Genomic DNA, 22,532 nt, shown 5'->3' with positions numbered 1-22,532 from the left:
ATAATCCAAAGTCAGTAGTCCACTTGGGAAGCTAACAAACAGAGGGCGACGGTGACTGAAAAGATTAGATGTGAAAATCTATCAATTGTGCACAAATAATAATCAGAGTTTTAAGCTTAAATGCAATAGCCAGAAGCACAATTGGCAAGTGGAGTACGGAGAAGTCTAGCTACACCCTGGAAGGGAAAAAAACAGTATTTGAAACGAGGAAATGTGCAATATGACTTAATGTAATACATTAGAAAAGGCTTAAAAGGCAACTATTAGGCCCTGATTCATATTTAATCATCATTTAGGCCTGTAAATTAGATTGTCTGTGTAAATTTAGCAGGATCCGACTTTTTATGACGACTTTCAAAATGTGTTACATTTCAGAAACACCAAGCTGTTTTTGAGGTGGCGTTAGCTGTATGGGTTATAGGTTGAACTTTTTACAATATTTCTGGGAAAAAAATCCTGAAATCCATATATTAATTTTTACAATGGATGTCGTCATCTGACCTTCTGCTTGCAGAAAGGGGAAGTTTTGAAGAACTGAGTTGTTTTCCGGCCCCTGTCTGTACAGAAAGTCAGTGGGGTTATTTACTGGTGTGCACCCTAAAAGGCCCTTGTCATAACCAATGGTGGCGGCATGATTTTTCCCGTGCATGAGGGTTTAGGAAAATTAAATTATATGTCTAAACTTGAGGTTGCATGTAAAACATGGTCTTTTTTAACGCATGTTTGGGGTATTGAAATGATATTTTTTTTGGCTTGCACAATCATGGTAAAGATCCATGTCATATATAAGATATTATAGGACATACAATACTTGGTAGGCCTAATGATAATGCGTAAACTTTGTACCTGTTAGGGAACTGAAATCAGACTGAAAACACAAACGTCATTCGAGGCTCTGTCTCACCAGTTGCATTTACAAGGCCCTTGTTATAACCAGTGGTGGCGGATGATTTTTTTTCTGGGGGAAGGGTCACACAAGGTTCTGAACAGAAACGTCACATACGGACCAACCCACACTACCGAGAACCGCGAATGCCGAGAACCGCGAAAGCCGAGAACCGCTCTAGTTGGATTTCCTACGCAGATTTACAAATTTGCAGTATTTTTGACTTTACATTTATTTGAAATAGCAATAAAGCCTGGAGCGAAATAAATGCAGCTATTTGTTTTTGCTTCCATTTAACAAAAAAGCAAAAAGATTTTTCTCAACATCCTCTATGCATAGCTTTTAAAATTTGCATTTTCTACATTTCCTTTCTTTGTTTCCCTTCATATATTTGAGTCCTTTTTGTTTTGTTGATGTCTTTAATCATGAGGGGGGGGGGAGGAAACAAAGTGTCTTAAAAATGGAAAATGCAATAAAAAGAATTCTAGTGTCTATTTTCACCAGAAACAAGCGTAACACTTAATGCAGGTGTAATACTAACCTATTTTCTTAATTTTGACATTATTATGTGTGTGTGTTGCTTCAGTGCAAATAATGTAAGCTAATCTAGAATTCACACATCATGCTTTACAAGACTTCTTGTACTTAAGGAAAATATCTTGGATGCCATTTTTGGCTGTTACTGTTTTTGTTGTTAGAGCTGTAGCCAGGGGTTGAAAGGGGTGCCCCCCCAAAAAAAAGCCAATCTGAAAAAAAATTGGGCCCTTTTTTGAAGGACAAAATCACACACAAGGACCGCTTTTTTCTGGAAAAACATTGAATTCAGTCAAGAATAACAAATTTAAATTTGAGGCTTTTAGTTAGACAGAATAAAAGCCACAAGAAACATAAAGTCAATACAAATGTTATATTCTAATGCTGGTTTCATATTGTCATGCCGCTTGCTGCTGAGCATGTGACACACACACATTGCAGACAAACGGACACTATCAATGCTTGTCATTGGCTGATACATCATGCAGCTCGCCGCAGCGGTAAGTGGCATGAAAGTCTGACAAGGGCATAAAATGGATTTCTGCAAATAAGTAAAACCAAAAAACCACACACAAAAATACACCCTGTGTTTTACAAGAAAAATGTTAAACCCTTGCAATTAAGAGCATTAAAATCTATTCTAAGTTATTAGCTAATGAATGTTATCAGATAAATAGTATCTTAGCAGCGCAGGTGTCTCAACAGAGAATGTATTAGAATGAATCCCAGACACTATTAATTCCTCATTTACATTCACAAAATACTTAAAATGTCATCCAATATTCAATGCCATCACTGCTCACATGTAACATTAGATTCATTAAACAGCTCTTTTCAAAAAAAAGTTGAGTCAGTTAAAATTGAAATCATCAAAGTATGTCCCTAGGCAAGATGTGCACAGCCCTGGAGGCGATTCACATTGCAGATCAAATGATATATTTTGATGTATTTTGTTCAGTCAATTACCCTGAACAATTACCTGTGAAATGGTATCAGTTGACTAGTCTTTTATATCAATGTTGCCTCTTATTGTCTTTGGTATTATATGCATATATCACCTAGATTAAATGGGGGGGGGGCCTTCTTATGCATGGAGATTAATGGGGCAGAATTATAATCAGAAGAGGGGGAATGAAGGTATAGGCAAGATGAAAAATGGGCTATTCCATTTGAAATTCATACAAATGGAAGACATGACCTTAATCTTCCACACAGGGAGTGTGAATTTCAAATGGGGTTACCTAAATTGTTGACTCCATTTGAAATCTACACCCCCTGTGTAGGAGATAAGGTCATGTCTTGCATATGGGGTGTATGGATTCTAATTTGAATAGCCCATTTCAATTTTGAAATCCTATATCAGATTAGCGTGTTTCCCTTTGTGTTTATAAATGTTCTGATGTTTAGATATGAAGACAAAAAAGAAATGAACATACTGACACTTGAAGGTTTAGAGCATAGATTAATAACACATAGATTGGAATGCCTAGCTGCTCTCTAAGCATACTTGAATTCAGCTGACACCGGTACAGCGTTCAGACCTGGCAACATCACTCATCTCACAGATAACATCAAAGGTGTGCATCTTTGACTCATATTAGAACAAAAGAAAAAGGGTCTTATTATTGATGACATATTTTTGTTCTAAGCATATTAACCATGTCTCACTTTTGTCTGTTTTTGTTGTTGCTATTTATTTATTCATACTTTTTAGTTCTAAACAAAATTGTAGCCAATGGAAAAAATGTGGATTGGAATAGGTGGCGGCTACTTTAATACGACATCATCACCAAATCTCAAAAGAGGACAGAGAAAGCTGCAGCAGCACTTGGGGAAATGTGTACATCCTCTTTGAAGTAAAACAATCCTTTTGAAGGCCCACATGGGAAACTAGCTGTGTGTGTGGTTCCTTTATTTCAATCAAGCTGTTTGTGTTAACCTAAATTTCACTTCATATTATTTCCTTTACCTACTTCTTCACCTAATTTAAATTCAAGTGTTAGCTGACAACTTCCTAATGACCCACTAACTGTATACACATGCAGCTACCAACTTACAACACTCACAAAATGCCTACAAATATATCCAAACACATGTATTCAATGCTATTGGTTCAGAATCATACTTCAGTTTGGTAATGTCATCTGACAGGGCTAAATTGAGGTTTAAATATCATACTCTCTCTAATGAATGCCCACCTAAATGCTAACCACATTAATTTTCACGAAAATGCCGAAAATACCCAACCAATGAAAAAAAATATATGTGACATAATCTGGTCCATGGCAGCCAAAGGCATCAAATTTGAAATTGAGATAAAGACATAAATATGGAGCAAAATCAATAAATTTTTATACATAAGAATATAAACATCACAAAACTTCAGAACTTATATGTAAGACCCAAATATGCTACACTGTAGACCTTTGGTGTGTTTTCAGTATATTATAATATTCACATATCACATATATTAAAAAAAATTATATTATAAACGGGTTTATTATCTATTTTGTATGTATGGTGTTGAAGGAAAATTAATGCCTACAAACATGGTCTGTAGAATGTTTTACTACAGTCCATATGATATGTGATGCGATCAAGCAAAATGAGTCTAATGTAGATTAATATCAAAATTCAGTTTTCAATTTCATAACACGCACCATTCTCAAAGCTTTATTTGGCTAAAAATCCCATCATAATTAGACTTGTTTCCAGAGATACGGTATGGTCATTTTAGTGTTGCTCAGAACAATAAAAACAAAGGAAGTTGAATACTATTATTAGCTATATCTCAAAATCACTATTTCCGACATCCGACTCATTTGTTTGATCACAACACATATTGCTTCCAAATCATTTTATGCAAGAATAAAACATGCAATAGCATGCAAATTTTAAATCTAGACAATGACCAGACAAATAACCTAAATGTACAAACATCGCAAGTTGAAGATGTACCAAGGGATTACTACATGGTCTGCAGCTAAATGGATGCATGCCAGACATGTGCTCACTTGATGACACACACTAAGAAAGCAATTCAATAGAAAAGATGACTTAAGGTTACGAGCAATGTTTAGGTAATCAAACTTTGCAAATAATTGAAAAGACCTCTATACCTTCATAAAATAGTGTTTATAACCCTAAATCATAACCATAATATAAAACATGTAACATATATGTGACATGATCAAGGGGAATGAGTCACATGTCGGCCCTGGTCGAAAATGAGTTTTACACATGTTTCTAAAGCGGACATTTAGAGCTTTCAGAAACTGAAAACCCCATGTTGATACGACTTTTCTTTCTGAAGTTACGACAATTTATCAATCGCTGAAAACAATATAAAACAAAGGAATTTTAACACTTTCTTTGCCAATATCTCAAAATCAATATTAGCGACATCCGACTAATTTCCCTTGATCGTGTCACATATGTTAACAATTTTCGAAGTATATGTGTAACTTGAAGTTATAATCCAAATAGAGGTGAATTAAACCATCTAAAATGGTAAAGTGCTCAATCACAAGGGAGCTTATAAAAGCATAAAATTTGGACTTGTACGTACGTACTACTACATGTAAAGACATGTAGTAGTACAAGTCCAAATTTTAGGCTTTTAACTTGAAGTTAGTTTGAAACATAAAACACATTGTTGGATAAAGATTTTAACATATTTATTGGTCATATACACGTGAATGTCATATTTATTCAAGAAAATTAATAACCAAGGCTCATGCCATATGATTGGTCCCCAAACTCCATGCAGTTTTCAGTTTCAAGGGGGAACTTCATATTCCATCTTGTTCACACACACTCACACTTTTATTCAAAGAATATCCTGTGGTCCATTTCAATAAACTTTATGAAGCTTCGTAAGTCTCGAAATCATTCGTAAGTTGTATTTCACTAAACTTACTTACGAGCGGTACCCTTAGTAAGTAATAGGGATTTACTACAGGGACCCTTTGTAAAGTTACATCTAGTATTGGGTATTCGTAACTTTACGAATGGTTAAATGAGTTACAAAGGGTTAAAAGTTGAGTGAAATGGACCACTGGGCACGTATTTCCCTCTTGTATCAAATCACATCCTGAACAAGTAAAATTTCATACCAGACACAAGTAATTGTCATTTACCAGCAATTGACAACACCTTGTTCAAATTCCTATTGCATTTGTTCCGCTACCCTAAGCAAGTACATAGTGAAGTAACATGAAAACTACACACCCTTTTCTGAGTTTTTTTCTTCTTTTTTTTTTTTTTTTTACTATTGGATATCCTAAACGAGATACTTAAATTTCTTGCCTGACCATGACAATTTGTACGAGTATGTGGATAATATAAATGTTGAAATACAAGTCACCTCCTCTTGATTCAGTTCAAGCCAGGGGTAGCGCTGGCTTCAAAATTTAAGGGGTCCGAGTGATTTTTGTTGGACTCATTCAGCCCTCCAAAAGTCAAATTTAAGGGGTCCAATGGGAATTTTAAGGGGTCCGAGTCCGACTCTGGAAACATCACCCACTAATATTAGAGGTTACGATATGCTGGACATGGGGTTGTATTAATATTATGCAATTTACATCAACAAAATACAGCGTGCAATAATTATGAGCCTCCCGGGGTAAAATTTCCAAACGGCTAAAAAAAGGTAGGCCTAAATATATTGCTTGCACCCGACCTGCTAAAAATTGTAGGCCTATTCGTCGCAAGCAGGAAAATGTAAAAGATTCCATAAGCCTACTATTTCTTAAGTTTGTTTCAAGCGTTTAGTTTTGAACATGAATGTGTGCTCAAAATCACTTGCACTTGCCCCCCCCCCTCCTTTTGACTTGCCAAAATTGCCCCCCAGCTGCCAAAAATTCTTGCCCCCCCAATTTTACCCTCATAATTGCACAACCTCTGAACTTAAAGAAAATCCAAAATATGGGAGTGCAAACCCAAAAACTAGGGGTTGTTTTTTGCAATCCAGTCCTTGTTCATGGGTTGTTTTTTACAATGCAGTCCTGTTTGTTCATCATGTATAAATGTTATTGTTAGTGGAGCTTTTATTTAGTCAGAACGCCAACCCTTAATTATCGAAAAAGTAGTCCTAACCCTAATTCTGACATTTCACCTCCTAAACCTGAATCAACCCCCGGGGGGGGCACTCAATTTTTTTTTTTGGTAGGGGTGTGCCACCGCCAGTTTCGAACTTGAGGGCTAAGGAACTGATCGGCAGGTCAAAAAGGTGGGTCTAGGGAACTGATCGGCCGGTCAAAAAGGGGGGTCTTGGGAACTATTTGACCGGCCAAAAGGGGGGTCTTGGGAACTGATCAGCCGCAAAAATCTGAAAAATCTCGGAAACTAAACCATGCAGGCCAAACTAGGGTTCAATTTTGTTGCGATTTTGCCACAGATTTGTGAAGGAATCGATTTCACTTTGAATTGTGCATTTAATTATTAAATCAGGAAAACCATTAATGCAAAATAGGTCTGTTTTGGCCTATTACGATGAAAATCTTAGCAAAGCAAAACAGCATTCGAATCAAAATTACTAGACCCTGCAGACCTACAATCTATGTTATTAGCCTACTGATAATTATAGCAGCAGCTAGCAGCATTACAAAAAGCCCACCATAAAAACAAACCCACAAGAATATTTTTTTGAGTGCCGAAAAGAAAAACATTTTGACTACATTGAACTGCATGAGATGATTGAGTGAAGTGTGCAGAATTTGACACCATTCCACGAGACCAGTAGATCGTAAATTACCTTTTAATTCACTGTTATGGCCAGCTGCAAGAATGTGCACACAATTATTTGAGGTACTTTTCCTCATATTTGGCAATTTTATTCCCAAAAGAGATCTCAAAATCATTTATTTCTAGCAAAATGTTCATCAGCTGAAGGCATCGGCATCGCGGCAGGCACTATAAACAAACCAGTGTTGCCACTACTAAAGGAGCCCAAACTCCCGCCCAAAGTTCACCTTATTCCTAATACAATGTGTTTCAATGGGGAAGAAATTTATGGAAAATTCCCTTTGAAGTTTTTGGGCTCGCAAAAGTAGCTTTTGGGCTTGAAATAGTAGGACAGAAAACACGCCTGTCAAGATGCCAATGAGAGCGGAAATCGATGATCTGAGGGTCTATGGAACGGCTAGAAAAATTTCGGGGCTTCAGAGCGGGCAATCAATGAATTCAGAGGGTCTAAGGAACGGCTAGCGGCTCTGAAAAAGGGGGTCGTCGCCGCGGCACATACCCGTATAGCTGGGAAATGTGAGTGCCCCCCCCGGGAATCAACCCCGTCAAAACTGGCACAGTTCTGAAAAATTATGATCACACGACGTGACTATGAGCTACTATGTTTATGTATTTTTAATGTAAAAAGGTGCAGAATTCGACACCCCAAATCTATTACCATGTGCCGCTAATTCACTGCAATTTTATCCTATATTGCCATCAATAAAGAATACAAAGTTGACTTTTTTGTGTTGAGGAAACTCCATTTTTACTTAGCATGACATGAAAATTAGTTAAATGATGATTTACTATGGTATAAAACTCCCGATAAAACGATCATCAGTAGTAAACATTTGTGCATGCATGATCGGGGGAATCCCCCACTGACAGTTTATACAAGGGAGAGAATCTTTCGCAAGTGGAATCAATTGTCACACTATTTCATTCGCAGAGCCTTGACTTGCACAATGTTTAAACAGATTGGTATTCAGAGTGAACGATCTGATATAGTTCTTGGAGCATTTATTTTTGACATTTTGTCTGAAATGAACCCGGAAATGATTGCATTTGTTTTGTGCCCTGTCCATAAGGTTTTACATGCCTGATTTTCTGTGCGTCTGAGATATTCTTGTCTAACGCATTAGGTAAGCTAAAGGTTAATTTTATTGCGTCCCAACAACAGTTCCACGCGTCCCTGACGCGCAGACGCGCACCAGCGCGACCCTTGGTTCAAGCATTAGGGTTGTTGCAAGAGAAACAAAGATTTGTACGGTTGTATGTTTCAATGCCCGGAAGTATTAAAAACCACCCTCACATCTTGGCTACATAAGCATCATTACAATGTATGTTATTTAAACAAATGTCTTGTGCATCATGTGCTGAATGGCTTGCAGGATATTATCTGAACACAATTTTCCATAGTGATCATCATTATTAAAGAAAACATGTTTGAATGATTGGTATACATTAACTAATGTAGCTAAAATAATATGATGCCATTAACCAACCTGGCAAGTTCCTCATCCAGTTAATTCACTTTTTGATTAGAAAAAAAGTTGACTTCTTATTCGGAAAGGTGCTAAGAATTTCTGTGGGCATAATAGCATCGTTAGTAACATTGAATCAAATGCACACTAATTTGCATATTAATGGAAAGATTTACTAAAGTTGAATTGTTAATTGTACTAGGCTTTTGTCAGAAAAATAGTGTAAGTTACCATCATTATCATCATTAATATTATCATCATCACCATACTCCTCCGCATCATCATCAATATCATTATAGTCCTTATCATTATCCTCCTCCCCCTCCTCATCATCATAGTCATCATCATCGGTTCTTTTATTGTAAATACTATGAAATTTGATTTAACAATCCTATGAACTAACTTTACTTAAACATTCTTAAATCATGATTTTAAATATTTTTACAAAGCACTCATCACAATACCGACTTGGCAATGTTCCAAAGAATCAGACAAATTTTAGTATTTAGAAGGTTAATGAATTCTGTGAAGTGTCTGTTGTGTGATACACCCATAGGCTACACTGCAGACTCCATAGAGCTGCATGGAAACACTTGCACTGCACCGACAGTTGATTTCTCAATAATACTACTTTCCCATTTATTAAATTGAAAATTTGATTATCTCTTGTGTAAGGTCATGAATTAAACATGATATTGCCTGTAGCCCAGCCAGTCCTTTGCACTTGCACCTCAGAATAGTAGGTACATGTCACCACAGCTCATATGTGAGCAAAATGATACAATGTAGAGCTTGTTGAAGTTTTGAAAGGGGTAAAAACTCACATATTTTCAATTTGCATATTTTGATAGCAGTTTAAAAAATGTCAAAACAATCATATTTTACCTAGGTTCCTTTCACAGAAATGTGCAAGTAACTTGACAATTATTTTTGTACCAATATTGTCAACTTTTCAGATTATAATTTCACTTGATCAAGTATAAGAAAGTTAAAACTTAAAATCAATTATCAAAATTCAGCTAGCATAATGTCAACTTTTAAAATTGTTCTCTCACTTCATGCCTTAACATGGTCATGACTTCCTTTAAAATATGCTGTCAGTACATTCTTGCATATCCCAATTCTTTCCTATATTACAGCTTCCCTATCATTTTTTCATGGGTGATGATTTTGTGGTTGTAGATTTCTTAGTATTGAAGCCAAGTATTATTGAGCATCACGCACATTCATGAGGTGTTGAATTCTTCTGGGGGCACACATGACCATATGGGTATGCTCCCCTGGAAAGAACCCTAACTTTTACCAAAACAGAGCTCTGAAAGACCCTTGATTTTGATAATTTCAGCTCTAAAAGACATCTAATTCCTCATCAACCAGAAAGACAAGAAAGACCCTTTATTTTGACTGTTGGCAGCTCCAAAAGACCCCCTTTTACCGGTGTACCGTCAGCTCTCAAAGACCCACCTCAATTCCAGGGGAGCATACCACCAAAAATTTATGATGCAGGGTTCGGTTTTTGCCGACAAAGTGGCAAAAACCTGGCAAAAACCGTTTTTGCCAGTTTTTGCCTGGTTTAAACCGGCAAAAATGGCGAAAACTGGCAAAAACTCACATATAGTCACTCAAATATTAAAAAGTGGCACAGAAAGCTCATAAACAGTAATACAACTTGTAATGAATCATTCAACATATTTTTTGTCTCATCAAGTTCTTGAAATGAAAAAGTTTTGAATTTGATACATGCCACATTTCAGTTAAATGCACTTGGGCAATGAAAACGCATGCCTTTAATTTCTTAATATATTGCTTATAATTACAAAATCTGGCCTTAACTTATTTTTGTAACTTAATAATTTGTTTTGAGATGTAAAAACTGAACTATAAATCACTTTTTTAGTTTTTGCCATTTTTGCCGGCAAAAACTGGCAAAAACTGTTTTTGCCAAGTGGTTAAAACCGCGTTTTTTTCCACCTGCGGCAAAAACCTGCGAACCCTGTAATATGATGTGTCCCCCTGGAAATGCTTAGGTTATGTCAAATAGTGAAATGCACAAATATAAAACCACTGCAAAACATTCAGACAGTACAGTAGGAGCAAGATTCCAAAGTAACACTTTTTATCCCTCTCAAATTGTCAAAAAGCTTCAAAAACTCACCAAATATTTCTTTGCACCTAGAATCACACAGTATATTCATCATCTTTAATATCATCTATTAAACAGATGGTGACTATTGAAGCGCAGCGCTGTCTTCACAGCCTCTCAGTTCCACTCACCAACTGGAACTATGTACATAGTATTATATGTCACAAATAAATATCATGGACATTAAAGCGGGTCAGTTCACAAGCAAGAGTCATGGGAGTGATATATAAATGCATAAAACGCTTGGAAAAAGAGGGTTCAAAACACAAATCAATTGCATAAATTTGAAGATAAAAAACAAATAATAAACAAAGACAAATCAATATTAAATAAAACAAACTGAGAAATTATAGACTAACTATGAAGTACAATTATAATTATAATATTAGCTTTACGCAATAGACACAGAAGAGATGTATTAAAAGAAAAGAAATGTCAAAAGTTGATGCTGGTATGGCACAATCATCTCTACCACCCAGTTTTTACTGATCTGTGTTGCACCAATGGCTTGGTATACTTTCACCTATTGCTTAGAACTTGTTATGAAACTTGATTCTTTTCTTTCTCATATTGCTTACAAATATGTTATGAAACTTGATATGTATGTATCATGTGACCAAAGTTTTAAAAAAACCTATAGACGCCAACTATCAGAGCTTGAAATCACCCAAGTCACAGTTTCAGCTATGTACAAGCAATATTCCTTGCTTGTCAAGTACCGTATATAATTTGTTCATATAAGTACCATTATGGATATTTGATAACATGCAAAAGAAACGCCTGTCGTCATGGTCTGCCACCTTGCTTCACGCTCCTTTTCCTCATCCACATATTGAATAAAGTAAGTGTCCATAGTGTAATGACTATTGATGCTACAACGTATATAACTGAAATGATTATATTCATATGAAACATGACAATTCCACAAGATTGGCTAGTGGTAGAAATAGTATGAGTGGCGCTAGCTGCGAATAGTACTCTTATGACCTGCTACCACAAAATGAGCGTAAAGTCGCAAATTGGTAATTCAAGACGTCCTGGCGGCTGCATGGTGTTCTTCAGATGCACCTGTTCAAGCCAAAGGTATGTCTGTATGTCCTTTGTGAATGGTGGCACAATGGGCCATTCACAAAGGACATACTACTGGTTCAGCAGCCAGGATGTCTCAAAACTACCAACTTGCAACTTTCATGGTAGCAGGTCACATATGGCAATAGGAGAATTATATCCTTTCCAGAAAGCTCATTATGTATACTTTTTGTTTTTAGAACTTTGGAATGAATCCTCTATCACTTGCTCTTTGCTTACAAGTTGTATTCATTTGTCATGGCTCATTAGTATGGCCACTTGAAACCAAGCACTGACTGATACCTTAATACAGCAAACAGACCAAATAGGCCATTTGGAACAGGTGATGACCTATGGTGTGTGATCTGGTGGTACTGCCACACATTTCTGTATTCTTTGGGTAATTACACATGCCCGGTGGGTTCAGTCTTCACTGACAATGTGTACGCATGATGGTTCCAATTAGGGGTACTTTTCAAGAAATGTCCGCGGAATTTTCGAGGACAAAATTGTTCACGATTGTCCAAATTAGGGGTGGTTTGGAGCAAAATTGTCCTTGAAATGAAAAATAGGGTGTATTTCTAGGAGTTTTGTCCGCGTTTTACCGCTACAGTTTTTGTTATTGTCTGCATTTCCCCATGAAATAGGGGGAAAATTCAAAACCTCCTTGAAATGGTAAAAATAGGGGTATTTATTTCGGAAAAATGTCCTTGATTCCTGGTGATAAGGGGGTGAAATGAAAATGCGTCCTCAAAATGATAAAAAATAGGGGAGGTATTTGGGGGCAAATTTTCCTTGATTTCGCGCAAAATAGGGGGTAAAATTGCTGCAAATGTCCTCGATTCCCCGTGAAATAGGGGTCATTTTCAAATCCTGGAACGGTCATATGTCCTACCTTTAAATACAAACTGAACCCACCGGGTACACATGATGGATGGACACCTGTAGGCTTGACTAACAACACAACGGTATGAAAAGTGATAGTGCACTAAATATCACATGATGCCAATGAAAGTTGATGCCCTGTTTCCTGTTGCCTGCCGTGTCAGGAAGTAAGTTTGAAGAAATAATTCATTATTTTGCCATTTTATTGAAAATTTGGAATATTTCAGTAATTCCCACGCCCCTTTCAACAGAGCTGCCTTTCATCACATTTTCAGTGGTTTAAATCATGGAAAAACTGATTTCCGATGCCTTCAACATGGCTTATTAGTGTGACAGAAAGTCTGATGTCTTAAATAATGAATGTTCAAACATAATGAATAATGAAAGAGTCGCCTCATCCTTACACAAAAAAATGTGACGGGAAACAGGAGATCAGCTTTCATTAGCCTAATAGCTGAATGGTTGGTAAAAAACTTCAAAAAGAAATAAGTAAACGTGCAATATTGAGTTCACATACAATTTTTTATTCAAAATATGACCACGATTGGTCTGTCGAATAATGCTTTGGCTTTTTGACTTTCTGGATCCCCCTTAAAAAAAATGAATTTTACTGAAGGTATATTTTCTTGTACAGTGTTGAATGTTTTGTATGTATTGGTATTTATGCACCTGCGGAGATATGGGGATGGCATTTTGTCTTCTCCATTCTCTAGTCTGGTTTATGTGTTTTCTTTTCAATCATTGTGCTTAAAGTTTGTATGTTTTTTAATGGTTGCAATATAGATTGAAATGATCAAATAATAATAGAACTTTGATATCATCTTAGAACCACATTTCTGTGATTTTGCTCGAAATCTACAGTTATGATGGATGTGTGTTGGGTTGGGAAAATGATTATCTGAAAAGTTGTAAGCCTGAATACGCGGCCTGAATATTGTAACTAAAATACACTTTGCTGCTCCCTGAAGAATAGTGCACTTTCCTAACAGCATTTTTGGATGATTGTATCTTGGTAAGATGATTAGCCTATATTCAGTCACTTGAAGGTTTAAAAAGTAAATCAATTTCTGATAACAACTAAATTTGTTTCAAAAGCCACCAAAATACCAGGCAAGTTCAACATGAATATGTTAAAGACATTTTATGTGTCATGAAAGTCAGTTTTCAAATTAAAATTCATATAGTACACCTAGCATCCTTTTCTCAAAGGTTAATACCCGGTACTCCCCGGTACTTCATATTTGCATAGCTCATGTATATAACAACGCCACAAGCTAGATGAACCAATCGACCTACTTCATTCAAACAGAACAACTGTTTTACTATATTATTCTTTTGATCATGTGGTTGTGCTTTTTAGGTGTTTAATTATCAATGGATATTACACAACAGAAATATCACAAACCATTGTTTGCTGCACTGAATATCTGCTGTACTATTTTAGTTCAAGCAGTCTAGGTCATATTATGATCAGCTATTTCATCTGCACTGAATAACAGCAACACAAACAAATAAAGAAAAGATGGAAGCAAAACTGACAACCAGCATACAACAAGATAAGATATAGCTGAATAGAGTTTGGAGCTATTACACACACCCCACATCAGGGAATTTCCCTTCCTGCACATCCAAGATGCTACCATGGCATGGGAATGGTATTCAATTATTCACAAATTATACAAGTTTTGGATGTATTTCAAGAATGTATTTGAGGAATAATCATTTGAAATTATGAAGTACGGCATTTCCAAGTTAGAAATTGTCCTACACACAACTTGCATGTTGCAACAACTTGCACTGGGACCTAGTTTTGCAGATTGATGCCACTGACAAAGCAGTGGTCAAAATGAGAGAAAATCAATGAATAGTTTCATAGCTAAGGCTCAACTGTATTAAGGGAAGGGGTATGAGCGTTTGGACAGTATTTATTGTGGGACATTAGAGCACATCAGACATATCGAATTGCATTCTGAATACGAAGAATGTCCTTCTGATATCAAATAATTTTGATTTTTTGAAATTCGCAATGTAATACACATTTTATGGCAAATCATTAAAAATTGATATTTTTGATATTTAACAGTACTCGAAGTAAACTTTATAAATCTGATGATTTATACTTAAAGTGTATGTAGGTGGGATGAAAAGCCGACGAACAATTGAAAATTTTGACCTTTTTTTGGTCTTTTTGGGAAAAAAATCCATATCTTCAATATAAAAGGTCAAAATTTTCAATTGATCGTCGGCTTTTCCTCCCAGCTACATACACTTTTAAGAATATATCATTAGATTTATAAAATTTACTTCGAGGACTGTTTATATATCAAAAATTTGAAAATATCAAATTTTAATAATTTGTCATAAAATTTGTATTATATCGTGAATTTGAAAAATGAAAATTATTTGATATCAGAAAGACATGCCAGATTCAGAATGGAATTGACACGCCTGAGGTGCTCTCATGTCCCACAAAAAAAATACTGTCGAAACGCCATAAACGCTCATTCTAGATCATAACCATCAGTTTATACTTATAGTGATTACAAAAAAAAAAAACATTCAAATGCAATATTAAAATGTAACAAATTATATAAGTCCTAAAACTCTATAATAATAATTCTTGTCATTTCACAGGTTCACAGGGAACATGTGTTGTGTTTGAAAGATGCAGCAACATCATTGTTATAATCATCATCATCATCAATGTCATAATCGTCTTCGCTTCTACCATCATTATCATCATCACGATTATCATCACCATCACTACCATCACCACCACAACTACCACTATCCTCCTCCATCTGAACCTTCTCCCCCTTGTAGCTATAGTCTCAGGAATAGTAATACTCAGGAAGTAGATATGACTGGTCAAATTGGCAAGTTGAAAGGAGCCTACATTATTCATTTGTTGCATCAAATATCATTGCTGTGGATAAGGTAGGTCTCTATTGGGATTTGTCAACCATATACTTATAAATAATTCATCTACTTCATACAGTTTTTTGAATATTTTTGACACCAATAACAAAATAGACAAGATTTGTTAAATTGCATGACAGGTAAAGTTGAGAGGAACCTATTAACTATTCATTTTCTGGTAGCTTTGACATTGCATCAAATATCATTGTGGAAAGGTCTCTATTAAAAATCCATGCTTCAAAGAATGTTACTTGTGTTCAAATGACAAAGCACTGTATAAAGTATTCGAGATTTTGTGATTACGGAACCTCATATGCAAATTTAAAGTTTATTTTTACCTTATGGGGTGAAATTTCAAAGGTATAAATACCTTCACTTTAACAGGTTTCAAATCAATGGAATTGAGAAATTCAGGAAAGCATTTTATGCATAATTTATAGCTCCTGGTTTCATATAAAGACTAAAAGAGTTTTGATCAAAAATATTTTCAAAAATGTGACACTAACAACAAAAGAGAGTACTGCGAAAATGACTGCCGCAGTAAGAATGCGTGCACTTCATATAACCCAACTGAAGTATCTGTTTCTTCCGTATTCATCAATATGAAGTACCAATGGATCTACTACAGCTTACTACATAATTTTGCAAATAGCTGGCATCATAACACAACTTACATGTGTGCTCCAAGTAATCATAGACAGATCCCTCGGACAATGACCCAAAATTAATACAAATATTTTTGTTGTTGTCGTCGTTGTCGTCATCATTATCGTCATCATCATCATCATCATCAGGCCTAAACCAGTTTGCATTGCCATTAAAGCTCCAAAGACAGTAAGTGGCCAACTATATTAAAGACAATAAAAACTGTTATGGCTGTTTTATTGGGCAAATAAAATTATACTGTTTCTGGAGACATTTAAAAAAGGGGCAATAAAAATTATGTGTTTGTCTTGGAAAAATTGACCATGACTTTCATTGTTTTTTACAAAAATATTGATAAAAATATGTTTAAGCATTTGTTGGTAGAATTATGTAATTCACATTAGTGCAAATAATTCATTATGTGTAGTGTACAAGAATGTAAGTTTTGACAATTCTGATCATATCAAGCTTATTTGGCTGAATTTGGGAAAAAACACATTCCGTATTGCATTTTCAAATCTTTGTCCTCATCCTAGCTCAAATCCTAACCAATATTAGTACTAGTACCCCTAATCTAACCTAATCTAGCTTAGACCTAACCATAAATCTATCTCAATTGAAATGTATACATAAATCCTTCATATAGCAGCTATCTTCAGTATCTTCCAAAATTCAACAGCGGAAACACAACCATTTTAAATGCTGCTTCACTGGAGCCCATATTCCTCCCCTACTAAACCTGGTATAATTGGCCCACATCCATACTTGTTCATCATATCTCAGTTGCTATGGTGATACATTTTGTATATCAGAATAAAGGGAATTGTCACTTAATTTGATAAAGTAAAGTGTGTAATTCATGTCATTGCCATCATTTTCTTGGCCTAATAATATTCCTGTCAGATATTGAAAGTCTACCATAACACAAAATTATAACAACTTTCTTGCACCAGGATATGTTTACCCACAATTATGGTTGTGTAGCCATTCCCAAGTTATTCATGAATCCGACTTGACACATTCCTACACTTCACTGGCAGCCTTCCATCCATTTTACGCGACGCCAGTATCACAGGCGTGCAGCGTTTACCGCTCCTGTGATGCAGCGCAAGTGCTATGTGCTCTGATGCGCTCGTGATAGTGGGCGTCTTGGATCGCAATTCAAACGAACTAAGCTAGTTTGGCGTGGATGACCCCCAGCTATGGCCGACTTAATCCTGACCATCACTTAGCTCATCGGATTCGTCTATTAGATGGAGTTGCAAACAGACAGAATAAGTTAGAACAAACATTGAAGATCTGATCATCTGAACAAAGATGTAGGTTGTATTTTTTTTCAGTTATGGGAATACAAATTATCTATAGGTTTAAAGGAACTATAAGATAGCTACTCTGCATACTAAACAATTAAGAGGTTGATGTACTAACTTATCAGCTTGCTAACAAATGCTAGAAATGCATAAAATATGCATAATGTTATATCACCTGCTTACATTCAGATAGAGTATGACAAAATGTTGAAAACTATTTCTATACATTTCTTGCCGGTGGCAGTGGAACAATAGTATATAGTCTCATATTCTAATGCTGGAATAATTTAAAAAGTGTAAAAGGAAGGCAGTACTTTTGATGCTGCAATTCTGCTGACTACATATGCATAATTAATAGAGTCAGGAAGTAGCTTCAGCTGCTTATTCCATTCAACAACTTTGTCACCACTGACTTTCAGGAATAATGAGATGACACAAGCCCATGTTTGGACCTTCTGGAATGCTTGCAAGTGATAGTATCTATTAAGAACAACCACTTTGTGTGCCAATCATTTTGACAGCGCAGGTTGTACTCAGTTTCTGATGCCAAAGTGGTGTCTTTCATGTTGTATCGCTCATATATAAGTTCTAGACATGCAGTTCATTGGTTGATATTTGTAGTGGCAAAGCCCGCTCAAGCAGTATTTGTGTCCTTCCGTTCATTTGTTAGTTCCTAATAAACGCTTTGTAAAACACTGCACAAACTTTTGAATGTTTAGTATGTGAGGATGTTTAATTTGCATGAACCGTCACGGGGGAATTGAAGATTCATTGCTAGGGCTCTGGTTAATGTGTGTATTTTGCGCATGCTTTATGCAATGGCCGGTCACATCCACTGTTTTGCTCACATATTTATGCGATTGCAATGGCTGTAGTCTCATATTGCTCACTGTGGTAATACATGAATGAATTAATGAATGAATGTATAAATGTATGAATGAATGAATGAACGAATAAACAAATAATCAAATGAATGAATAATAAAAAGAAAACGAAAAAATAGGCCACAAAATGAAATCTGATAGTTTAATAGCATTGCACTATTTTCATACCTATATTCCAATGTAAATATATTTGTAAGGTAGCAAGTGAATAGTGTGTACTCTAGTTTGTGTCAAACACACACCTTGAAGCATTGTAACAAGTTGCATACATAATTAATACAGGATATAACACCAGCTGCCTGTTCTGATTTCCACTCATCACTCTTGAAATTGCCATATAGTAACCACTCTACCAAAGAGATATGATGATCCAATTAATACTTCAGTTGCTCCATATCATTGATTGTCTCTCGGCCAATGAACTGGATGTGATTTGTTTTATCGCACGTACCCCATTTGAGTACACATTGGTTTACCACCATACTTTTTACTGCAAGCCACATGTACACAGGACCGATGGCTTACTTTCCCTGTCAAAGGATGAAGTACTCTCATGGTTTAATGTGTGGAGCATCACACAGCTGAGTACTATATAAGATGTACGACAAGTAGCGATATGCACATAATCTATACGCCACCGATTCAAAATATGTGTACACATGAGCTGACATTCACAAGACGTAATAGCAAGCACTCGATCGGTGAACTCTGAATAAAACCGGAGATCTCAGGATTTAATATAAAAACTTAAATTTTACTGTAATTAGAGCATTTCAGGCTTAGTCTTTCTTCACATGATCTTATGTCACCTGGTTTTAATATTTATTTTGTAATATGTTTTTTGTAACATCCTTTTAAGCTTGTATATCATTCTTACATTAGTTATGCTTGTATATATTTTGTTTTTGCTATGATGTTTATTAATTGCACAGCGCTTATAGGGGCCTCTGGGCATCAAGCACTATTAAATTACAATCGTGCAAAAATTAGAAATTCAAGAAAAATTGAGGGCGTTGCTGTTAAGCAAATCACACATTATGGCTTTAAATTCAAGAATAGTTTTTGCATATGAGTGTAAAAGCTACATATTTACCTCAGTTATGTTTGTCTCTGGGGTTAATCCATAATACTAATTGAGATGAATTAAAAAACACTTGTGTACAGAATATGACTCCACACTGTTGTAAATTTCAAGCATTAACACTTTAACTTCAAATCGGTTCGATTTTTCAAGATTTTGTAGGTATTTTGGACTTGTTTCACTACTCTGAACAGTGTATTAAGGATTAGTTCCTTTTAAGTTGAATGCCCCTGTGTATTTTCATAATTGAACAGTGCTGTTAATTGCATCATACATTTTATGCATGCAACTTGATTATCAAAAGTATTAAGGCACTGCTTGCTACTACACATTATCCCGTCCCTGAACTTACTAATAATTTCATGACATTGTATGATATGTGCTAAGAACCACTGGAATACAAAGTATGTATGTGTGTACTTGTTATGTATGTATTAACTTAAAGAGCAAATTCTCTTTGTAAGTATTGTTATTGTAAAAATCAGGGGTGCAATTCATTACCCTTATTCTGTACCCGGGCATGTAGCCTATATTTGCATACAAAATGTTAGTTAACTTGAGTATTGTACTGCTTCTAGCATCCAAGTGTGAATGTGTGCTCTTATAGAATTATTTGACTATTTAGTGTAATTGCATACACATCCCTGACCTGATATAAGGTGAGTACTCTGACTCTCTAGTTATCTAGTTATCAATGATGAATAGAACTATGACTGCTGTATTATGTGCCACTTAAACTCAATCTTGTGTTTTTTCTGCAGAGTATGAAATAGGGGGAAACTATAGCAGCTACTGTATGTGTCAAAAGCATGGCTGTATCTACTGTAAACTGGGTTATGCTGTACCTAACACCAACCAGTAGCGAGTATGTTATGAGACGCAGAAATTAACCCTGGTGGTTACAAACTTTATCAAGTGTGAGTTAGCCAGCTCTGGCTTAAACTAAGGTATATTATTTAATTCCTGAGCAGAAGTACAATAAGTTCTGTCCACTATGTCCAAGGTTTGCTATGTCAAACATAAGATTTGATATGTCGAATATGAAATAAGATTAGCTAGGGTTAGCATTAGGACTATGTTACTGTTAGATTTGATTTGCAAGCCTTATTTCATATACAATGAACTTTTTTCGACATTACATACCTTCAACATAAAAAAAACTTGTCTTTGACAAAATCAATCGTAAATCTTACTTACCATCACCATTCGTGTCCATGTCCAAATCATCATATCTTAAGAAAAACAGGAAATAAAAGAATAATTAATAATACCATAACTGTCAAACATTTTGAGGGAAATTTATTTCTAACAGCGGCCCTATTAGTAACCACATACAATAGAAGACATGGAATTGGTTCAACTTTGCCAAAAGTTAATGATTTCATGTATTTCTTATGAAGTTAATTAACCTATCACAAATATGACTTTATATCATAAATCTTCGCACAAAATTTCATTTGTAACCAATGTACAAATGAACGGTACTAGGATTACATTACTGGTAGATGGGTTTTTCCCATTATTATTATCATCATTTTTATTAAATGTAGCATCTGATGTCGAGAGATATCAAATTTTGCACCACTTACAGATAGCAATTGGAAAAATGTCAAGTCCCAATACAGCCAATATTGGTAATTTGCAAACAATTGTCATCCTGCAAAATTTCATTTGTTTGCATTTCAGAAATCTCATTAATTCCAATGCCTTTGTACCTTATGCATATTTGCTTGTACTTACAAATGTCATCACGATCATTTGGGATATGCATTTCAGTACTACTTCAGGTTAAAATAACATGTTCATCATGCACAGATAAGTGGCACACAGTTTCATTAATGTTCTTTATTACCTGAAGCTAGTGACCTTGAACATTAATAACATCTTCAATAGATGGTTTGCCTACCAATGATATTTACAATTACTCGATTACCATCGTCGTCATACCATCATCATTTGGATGAGCATTCCAGAACAACTTGAAATAACATGATTATCATCCCACACACACAATTAGCTTACATTGTTCCACCATTAAATGTTAATAACATTGAATGTCAATGTCATAAGAATCTTGCACAAAGGGTTTAGCTACCAATGCTAGATATATAGATATTTATTTATCAAACCAATTTTGCAAGTATTTAAATTTACTAGGAGCAATTTTTGAAAATTGAGTTACTATAAAATTATTATTATCTTATACAAATATTAGTCTATCATATACTGAAAACACCAAAGGTTTCGCATACTTGGTTCTAAAGTTCTGATGTTTTTTATGTGTATTTTCTTATGTATTTTATTGTTTTTTTACTCCACATTTTTGCCTTTATCTCAATTTCAAATTTGCCACCTTTGGCTCCAATGGACCAGATCATGTCACATATGGTGAGGCAAGTTTAGATTTTCTTCTGAAAATGTTCCTCGGAATTTCTTCCAATTCAGTACTAAAAGTTCTCAAATATAAAATCCAAATTTACTGTTTTTATTGCAGTGATGTTTCAGGATGTTTTCTCAAACTGATCTGAACAAGCAATTGTAGTTGACATAAGATATTTCCTTCAATTTCATTTATTAGGAGGCATCAGGTGGTATGATACCTAGCAGCCTAAAGTTATGCACTTACAAAACAAAGTGGCTTTTAACATAACATTTCCTGATTAAAATACACAAAAAAGTTAATTTCTACTAATTTTTCCCTCAAATGGTCATGATGGATTAGGAATATTTGATGTCACTTTATAATAATCAGATAAGTTGTTTTTTGTGAGTAATATGAGAATGTGCCACCTGATGCACCGGTTTCTGACATCCTTACTCACAAATATAACAAATCTTATTGTTCAATATTTTTTTTCATTTTTAGTTGTAACCATGATGACATTTTGAATTACTAGTGTAGTGAATGCATAGAATGAAGGTCTGTGTTTTATTGCTGGTACTCGATTGAAGTTTACACTTATACT

At 35.3% G+C, this 22,532-nt stretch overlaps 1 protein-coding gene across 1 annotated transcript in view; it reads right to left on the bottom strand.

Annotated features, from left to right (window-relative positions):
- LOC140149565 (transmembrane prolyl 4-hydroxylase-like) overlaps window positions 1-22,532 on the bottom strand; it is a 163,192-nt gene that overhangs the window by 41,565 nt on the left and 99,095 nt on the right. Inside the window, exon 5 of the mRNA XM_072171647.1 lies at window positions 20,764-20,798. Coding sequence (XP_072027748.1) covers window positions 20,764-20,798 — 35 coding nt within the window. The remainder of the gene's footprint in view (window positions 1-20,763; window positions 20,799-22,532) is intronic.

Source organism: Amphiura filiformis, chromosome 1 (assembly GCF_039555335.1).
Source record: "Amphiura filiformis chromosome 1, Afil_fr2py, whole genome shotgun sequence".
In the NCBI taxonomy this organism is placed as follows: Eukaryota; Metazoa; Echinodermata; class Ophiuroidea; order Amphilepidida; family Amphiuridae; genus Amphiura; species Amphiura filiformis.
Note: the sequence above shows the minus strand (reverse complement) of the source record. Positions and strands in the feature narration are given on the sequence as shown.